Source organism: Diplotaxodon limnothrissa, linkage group LG20 (genome assembly GCF_057381915.1).
Source record: "Diplotaxodon limnothrissa isolate DT_005_m linkage group LG20, D_limnothrissa_male_GT1.1, whole genome shotgun sequence".
In the NCBI taxonomy this organism is placed as follows: domain Eukaryota; kingdom Metazoa; phylum Chordata; class Actinopteri; order Cichliformes; family Cichlidae; genus Diplotaxodon; species Diplotaxodon limnothrissa.
The window spans coordinates 26,784,374-26,792,885 of record NC_140615.1 but is presented as its reverse complement, the minus strand read 5'-3'; the positions used below and the strand labels follow the sequence as shown (position 1 = coordinate 26,792,885).

At 40.8% G+C, this 8,512-nt stretch overlaps 2 protein-coding genes across 2 annotated transcripts; one reads left to right on the top strand and one right to left on the bottom strand.

Annotated features, from left to right (window-relative positions):
• The first annotated feature begins 341 nt into the window (after positions 1-341).
• uqcc5 (ubiquinol-cytochrome c reductase complex assembly factor 5) lies at positions 342-4,083 on the top strand. The gene is made up of 2 exons (XM_085344906.1): positions 342-756; positions 3,504-4,083. The coding sequence occupies exons 1-2, from the start codon at positions 603-605 to the stop codon at positions 3,593-3,595; spliced, it is 246 nt and encodes an 81-aa protein (XP_085201032.1). The 5' UTR covers positions 342-602; the 3' UTR covers positions 3,596-4,083.
• On the bottom strand, positions 3,709-6,228 carry ognb (osteoglycin, paralog b). The gene is made up of 6 exons (XM_085344905.1): positions 6,079-6,228; positions 5,908-5,986; positions 5,371-5,535; positions 5,084-5,286; positions 4,908-5,000; positions 3,709-4,788 (listed from the first exon to the last, which is right to left on the bottom strand). The coding sequence occupies exons 1-6, from the start codon at positions 6,175-6,177 to the stop codon at positions 4,618-4,620; spliced, it is 810 nt and encodes a 269-aa protein (XP_085201031.1). The 5' UTR covers positions 6,178-6,228; the 3' UTR covers positions 3,709-4,617.
• Between the last annotated feature and the right edge of the window lie 2,284 nt (positions 6,229-8,512).

Here is an 8,512-nt window from a genome sequence, read left to right as displayed (position 1 = left end):
GATGAGGACATTAAAAGTATAGTTGAGTAAATTGGGTAAATTTTATTGTTAATTTTCTCTGAATCATACAGTAATTTGGGCTGTGGATCACAGGGGGGAAAGTGGAGATACACTAAAAATGGGAGTGGATTGTGAATAGTGTCAGGACACAAAACACTGCGTTTCTAAGCCGGTCTTCACCCATACCGTAATATACGTAAGAGTAGTGCAACCACATTTTCGGTGCGGCTGGCGGGGCGGCTAGCTTGACTGCGACTTCGTAAGTGAGGGCTCACTTGACCGCAGTTGCATAAAGGAGCAGAATATCACCACTTGACATACACCGATACCACCCGGATGTTACGACTCTTCTTGGGTGCGTTGGTTTTCCTTCAAATCCTCGAGCTGCTCTCAGTTAGTCTGTAGATCCTTGAGTGTTCCGCCCGTTTTGTATAAGCCATTGTACAAAATTAACGCACCCAACTTAGCACGTCCGTTGCTCTCATAACATTTGCTAAGGACGTGCTGCTCGTATTTACCCACGCTGTTTCTTAACAGTTCACCTTCAGAGTTTCTCTGGGGCGCCGTGGAAGTGTTTGTTAGGACACAGTTTGTGTGTCAGGATGTTTCACAGGAGTAAAACCATTAAAGACTTACTGAACATTGTCCCGGGGAAACGTCGCCTCGGTGCGTACAGGTTCCTTCCAATCTTTTTCTGTATCGGGGGAATCATGGAGTGGATCATGATCAACGTGAGGATAGGACAAGAGACTTTCTGTAAGTGTAAGCCATGGGTTCACTCAGCTAGTCTAACCGACACGTTGAGTATCTATTTAATAGATAAGTTAGCTAGTTTTAATAAGTTAGGCTAGCTGTGTTAGCTGACCTAGCAAATGTTAAAGGACAAATAAAAGGCGCCAGTGTGCTCTTCTTTTGGTTATATGCTAGCTACCGGTTTGGGAAATTACTCCAATGCTTGTGGTCAGTGCTTTCATACACGTGTTTACCTCGAGTTTACAGTGATCTTGACACACTTGAGAGTGCCTACAGTCAGTAGTTACTAGATAGTTGTAGGTACCTACGGTGTGTACCAACACTTTTGTCGACCCTTCCAAACGGGTCTAAAAGCAGTCTAATCAGAGAAGAGTTCCCATGTGATCCCATCAGAATCAGATGATTTTTTATCAATGTTATTATATGTTAACAGTATGAAAACTGTGAGTTACAGGTCCTTCCAATGGGAGGCATTTTTGAGCTTTCATGAATTCAGAAGGAGGAGAAGAGGCCAACATTACATTTTCAGAGCTGAAAAACAAACACACGTTTTATTATGGAATAATTATCCCAAATTACTGGAGATAACTATGTCGTAGAACAAATGGCACCAATTTAATGCGTGTGACACAGAATACGCTAAAGATCAAGTGTTTTTAAGCAAACTTTAAAAGGGTTTGGTCACCCTGTTGGATAGATGGCTATTCAAACCAAATTAGGCCATTTGCGGGGCCTATCTTCTACTGGGATTCCTACTGGGCCAAATCCATCCAGGTTGCCAGTCTTTTGCAGGGCTTACACACACAGAGACAGAGCGGCTCACATTAACACCACCACCAGTTAACCTAATGTGAATGTCTTTGGACTGTGGGAGGAGGTCAGAGTTGCCAGAGGAAACACACAGGCACCACACTACAGACTCCACACTGAAAGGCCCCAGTTGGCCGGTTGATTGGAACCTTTATGTTTACAGTCATATAATCAAGAAATCCTCATGTTTTGGAGGCTTGAGCTGACCTCCTAAAGAAATTAAGCAATTGTGAAAATATTCATTTTCTTTTAAGGGCAATGTGGTTAGCTCTGTTGTCGCAGCAAGGAGGTACTGTGCTTGAATCTAACCTGGGGCCTTGTTCTGTGCAGTTTCTGTGTCTGCATTGTTTTCCCTGTGTGTACCTCAGTTTCCTCCCGCAGTCCAAAGACATGTGTGTTAGGTTAAATGGTGATTCTACATTAGCTGTAGGTGTTAACAATTGTCTGTCTGTATGTGTTAGATCTGCAACAGATTGGCGACCTGTCCAGGGTGTACTCCGCCTCGTGCCTTATGACAACTGGGACAGGCTCCAGTAATTATTGTAACCATAAGATATTAATGTAGAAACAGTGTTGTAATGTTATATCTGGGAGCTTTTTTAAACCACTATCTGCTATAAAGCAGTAGTATATAAACAACTTATTTTTAAAAAAATAAATAACTTTGTTTGTGAAATATTAATCTTTAAATAACTAGTAACCATCCATTAAATGCATGTAATACTCTGTGTGTCCCTTTGAAATGTGGTAATGTTGTAGGTGGTCCAGTTAAGTACTTGAGTACAGTGGTTAACTAACAAATGCACTTGAAAGAACTATGGTGTCAGAATCACTGGAAAAACAAGTTTCCACCTAATTATACGAACACCCACTCAAGTTGGAAAAACAGGTTAAAGACTAAAAAAATGCTGATGCACATGTTGCTGTGTTATTGATATATACACAAAACATGGAAGCTGTCAGTAAATGTCCGGGTGAGTGCAAAAATGTTATAATCTAATGGTGCAAACTGGTTTTTTTTTCTTTTCCTGCTAACATTTAATTTATAATATGTCCAGGTAGAGTTACGTAGGTTAGTTAGTTATGGGGGGAACTATTTTCTAGCTGAAGAAAATGGACCATCCAGTGAATGCATGAAAGCAGGGAACATTTGTCACAATGCTAGAGATAGAGTGAGCGGGGTCACTCAAAGACTGAAAAGAAAAAGGACTCCAGTGTGTTTTTACTCTCACTAAACCCATTTCTCATTATTCCAGATGTGCTGTCAGAACTAAAAAGGGCTCAAATCCTCTTGTGTTTAAAAAAAAAAAAAAAAAAAATCCACCCTGCACATATTATCCTGTGATATTGAGAGGCCATTTGGGGACAAAAGAAGTGTTTTTCTCTACTGAGGAGAAAAAACTATTCCCTGTGCTGTTTGTCAGCTTGGCAGTCATTTTGTTATAGATATTAGATATTGCCCAGATTGCTTAGAAATTCTGCTGGATAATAAAAACAGACATTTTCACTTGCAGTAGCAGAGGGAAAAAGGAAACACCAACTTTTTCCACCTGCCTCTGCAAGTGAAAATGTCTGTTTTTATTATCCAGCAGTGGAAAAAAAAAAAGGTGTTTTTTCCTTTTTTTTTTTGAGGGGGGGGGATTTTTTTTAATATCCGGAACCCTGGAACTGCCCCACCTGAGTGGTATGCACTCATTACTAATGTTATGCGGTTACATGTGTCTTTCTTTCCTTCTTCAGCAAGCCAAAATATCTGCTGTGCATGCTCACTTTGACACTGACAGTTTAGTAGCATAAACCAGTGTGTTTCTTACCGTGACACATAAACTGATAGTTGGCACATTTTCAGTTAGACATCAGTGTCAAGTATCCAGAATGCTTTCTCTGTGCAGTTTTTACTGGAGACACATTTCAGTCTTTTGAATCTGTTTTCTTTCCAGATGATGTCTACAGAAGAAAACAGTCAGAACGAGAGTACCAGCAAAAGATAGCAGATGGATTGATAGTTCTCAATCAGTCTCCAGCCAAGTGAAAGATGATGATTGGATTAAATAAGGACTTGACACGTCATCTAAAGACAGTGTGGGACACCCATGCAATTATGAATGCTGCTAAAGAAACGAGTGAAAAGCTGATGGTGCAATGACTTCCAACATGCAGGTTTTATTATTTGTATAGTGTTCATTTGCAGCACTGCAGTATAAAGCAACAGGGTAGAAGAATCCGTTTCAGAAAGATGAAAATAATAACGACAAAGGCATTATTTGTTTGTGGAAACCATATTGAGATCTCATCGTTGTAATGCCTCATATTTAAAAAAAAACAAACATTGCATAGCACCAGCTAGAGAAACCATCTTCGCCATGTACCAACTAAAAAAATGACTAAAGGTGTTTTTATTTTGGATATTGCTTTTAAACAAAAAACACACTGTTTCATTTGTTGATCAAATCTTTTTGTTATAAAAGATTTCTAATTGTGTAAGTTTTCAACTGTGCGATATATGTATCACTATAAAAATGTTGCTTAAGAACTTTATTTTTCATTATTTATATTTTTTTCTGTGCACTAACTGTGCATCTTAATCCCACTCTCCTTCACTTTACCAAGAACTCACTAGAGCCCGACCGATATATCGGCCAGCTGATATTATCAGCCGATATTGGCTATCTGCCAATACGTGCATAGCGACACATTTCATTAACAAGTAAAGAAGAGGCATTATGTTGTTGCATAGCTTGGCCATCAGAGGACACACCCCAACTTTCCTGTTGGCAGCATATGTTCGAAATGTGATGAACACAACAGCCAGCTGATTTGAGCAGAGTCGGGCAGAATGTAAATCCACAACTTTGTCACATTAGTAAGGACTCATGAATAACTAGAAATAAGAAATGCCAGGGAAATCTTTGTTTTGTCTGCCCAAAAGGAAAAAAAATATCGGCAGATATATCAGATTTTTAAATATCCAATTATTGGTATCAGTTTTAAAAATCCTATATTGGTCGGGCTCTAGAACTGACTCACAAAGTCTGCCTCAGTTTCTTTTGTGTTTCACTTGTACCAGCCAATAGGGAGAGACTGCAGACAGATGAAGCTGTTAGGGTGCTCCGACAGCTTCAGGGGGTTCCCATCCAGTCTCACCTCGTACATGTTGGTCCGAATGTAGTGGCTTGTGTTTCCTTTGCAGAACGTCTCATCTGTTATTGTTGAGATGTTGTTGTTCTGCAGGAGATCAATTCAAGAACACAACCTTGGCTACAACTTCCAGACAGAAAACAAATTTCATTTCTTCTGCAGTTTTTTTTGTTTGTTTTTTCAAAATAAATAACAGATGAACTTACATGCAGATGAACAACGTAAAGAGACTCTGGAAGATGGGGGACGGCTGTCAGTTCATTGTCTCCGAGATAAAGGTATGCCAGTCTCGTGAGTTTCTGCAACAACACAAGGCCACTATTTAACATGCGATGATGATTTCTGCAGGGGTTTAACATTAGGCATTTACTTGCCAACTTACTTTAAAAGCATTTGCCTTTACACCCTGGTTTTTAAGCCTGTTGAAATTGGCATTAAAAGTTACTAGCTTGGATGGCAGCATGGGAAGTTTGGTCAGTCTGTTTTCTGCGAGTTTGAGCTCCTCAAGATTGGGAAGTTTTGAGAAAGATCCGTCTTCTATCTCAGAGATGAGATTCCCAGACAAGTCAATTCTTCTTAAAGTAGCTGAAAAATGCAAATAATGGAAGTAAAAACTTAAGAGGAGAAGAATACTTCAAAGGATTTTTAAAATTATTAGTATTGTTTTACCTGTGTCTGCAAAGTCTTCCCTGTGTATTTTTGTGATTTTGTTGAAGCGAGCATAGAGATACGCCGTTTCTTTTGGCAGGGTTGGCACAGCTGACATGTCAGGGGACACGTCCTCGCAGTAAACTGATCCACTCAGACAAACGCACAGTAGACATGTTGGCAAAACTGAAATGATCACACATCTTTTCATCATATGGCATCATTTATATACACTTCTCAAAACAACCCCCCCCCCCCCCCCAAAAAAAAAAAAACAACAACCCCAAAACAAAAGAAAACAAAGATCCAGCAAAACAAAAATAAATGTGGTGTACGCACAGGTCCTTTAATTAGCTGCAACTAAACTAGAAACAGTTGTGTATGCACTTGAAAATGCACTGCACCTAGTTTAGCCGAGGACACTTGATCAGTCCCATTATTACGTAACATGAGCTTTAGCTCCATTCACAAAAATGTGGAAGAATGCCTTTGCAAGTGTTGCATAATCAGCTTTGAAAGAGTTGTGGAAAACTTTTTTTTTTTTTTAATAAACCTTACCTTCTGCTTTTGGAAGTACTCCACCATCAGTATCTGTGTCTTGCAGGACGCCATAGTCCGACGCACGTACCGTAGCTTTCTGCAAAAAGAAGAAATCATCTCAGTTAGCTCTCACTTTTGTGCATATCGTCCTTGAAGATAGTTTTGAACCTCCCCCCAAAGCTTTCTTACTGCAGGTGTTCTTGCTTCCATGTATTCACCCTTTGCTGCAGAAGACACTATCCATGGGAGCATTACATATGTGAAAATTAAAATCCTTAATGGTATCATTGTGCCTCAGTGGCTGGAGAGAGGAGGACAGAGCTGTCTGCTAGGCTGAGATCTGGGGTACATCTGAGAAGGAAAATTTTCCATCCACTTTTATTAAGCTGCCAGCATACTGCTGAGTAAGAAAAGGAAACTAGTTTTAACTCAATACACGCTGTATTTGTGTCACATCGACTGGTCTGGGTCACTCTTTAAGATTGTGTCGCCTTATTTCTGTCCAACAGATGAGCATTTAAAGCTCGATGGGGATGTAAGTGATGAAAACTTTGGATCATAAGAAAACCATTGAGTAAACCCAATGCATGAAACAGTTAAATTCTGTGGGTGTCACTGCTGTTACTGGGGGAACAGCTTGGTACTGGATGAAGGTATTACATTTGAAAAACTGATTGATTTACCAGCAGTGAAGCAGAGAGAGCAAACTGTTGAGTATCTTTTTACTTGGATTGTTTTCCATCCATTTGGACTGCTTCTTTATCAGAAGTGACTCTCTTTCTGAATAACTGCTGTGGTTGAGGTTATTGTCCTGTGCCTGTCCACTAAAACGTGTCCCGATCAGTTCTATTGATTGTTTGATCACAACAGCTTGCCTTAACTACAGCCTCGACCTTTCACATAGTTTGATAGTTACTGTTCCATCATTTACTAACTTAACTTCCAATAGATCAGACTCTCCAAATTATTCTAAGCATACATCAGATCAGTCCGTTGCAGAAGCTGCTCCTAAAACCATGAACAGCCAGGTTCTTCAAATCAGAACCTAATCTCCCCCCCCAAAAAACATTACTTCTTTGTTTTTTAAATAAATCTAAGTTTAAATCTAAGTTCATAATGATTAGAAAAAATGGGATTAATTAATTCCTTTTTTTTCATTGAGCAAAGATTTGTAAATTTTAATTTGACACGTAAAATGAGATTGCTGTAGACACACACACACATGCACACAAGTACGCAATGGTGTCAAAGGAGCTTGCAAAGAAAAGCGTCTGGACTTCTTTAAGTTACTTGAAGACGTTTCACCTCTCATCCGAGAAGCTTCTTCAGTTCTAAGGTCAAATGGTGCAGAGTGCCAGATATAAACCTAGTGGGAGTATCCCCCCACAGAGGGACAAAAGAACCCCCTGATGATCCTCTAATCGCCTGAGCCAAGGTGTGAAACTGGGTGTGGGTCCCAATCAGCCAGAGTTTCGGGTGAGTTCATTGTGAAACCTGGCCCCACCTTATCATGCGAATTCCTGAGATCAGATGGCCCAGGATGTGAGTGGGCGTTAAGGCGTCTGGAAAGGGATCTCAAAACTGGATTATAGATGGCAGGAGAGTTGGTGTCGTAAACCCCCGCCTCTGTTCAAAGATGGTCGCTCACAGTGGACATAGATGGCTTCTTTCACTCCTCTTTCAAACCATCTGTCCTCTCTGTCCAAAATGTGGACATTGGCATCCTCGAAAGAGTGTCCTTTATCCTTAAGATGCAGATGGACTACTGAGTCTTGTCCTGTGGAGGTGGCTCTTCTGTGTTGTGCCATGCGCTTGTGAAGTGGCTGTTTGGTCTCTCCAATGTAGAGGTCTGGGCATCTGGAGAGACCAAACAGCCACTTCACAAGCGCATGGCACAACACAGAAGAGCCACCTCCACAGGACAAGACTCAGCAGTCCATCTGCATCTTAAGGATAAAGGACACTCTTTCGAGGATGCCAATGTTCACATTTTGGACAGAGAGGACAGATGGTTTGAAAGAGGAGTGAAAGAAGCCATCTATGTCCACTGTGAGCGACCATCTTTGAACAGAGGTGGTGGTTTACGACACCAACCCTCTGCCATCTATAATCCAGTTTTGAGATCCCTTCCCAGACGCCTTAACGCCCACTCACATCCTGGGCCATCTGATCTCAGGAATTCGCATGATAAGGTGGGGCCAGGTTTCACAATGAACTCACCCGAAACTCTGGCTGATTGGGACCCACACCCAGTTTCACACCTTGGCTCAGGCGATTAGAGGATCATCAGGGGGTCCTTTTGTCCCTCTGTGGGGGGATACTCCCACTAGGTTTATATCTGGGACTCTGCACCATTTGACCTTAGAACTGAAGAAGCTTCTCGGATGAGAGGTGAAACGTCTTCAAGTAACTTAAAGAAGTCCAGACGCTTTTCTTTGCAAGCTCCTTTGACTACGATGACCTGGATGACTGAGAACCTTCACAGACATACGCAATGGAGTGACAGGCCTTAGTACAGTAGTTGTAGAACATCAGTTATTAGGAAAAAAATAGGTTACAGATGTAATTATCTGCATAATGATTTAATAGAAAAAGTATTATTAAACTTGCAATTTTAAGTGCA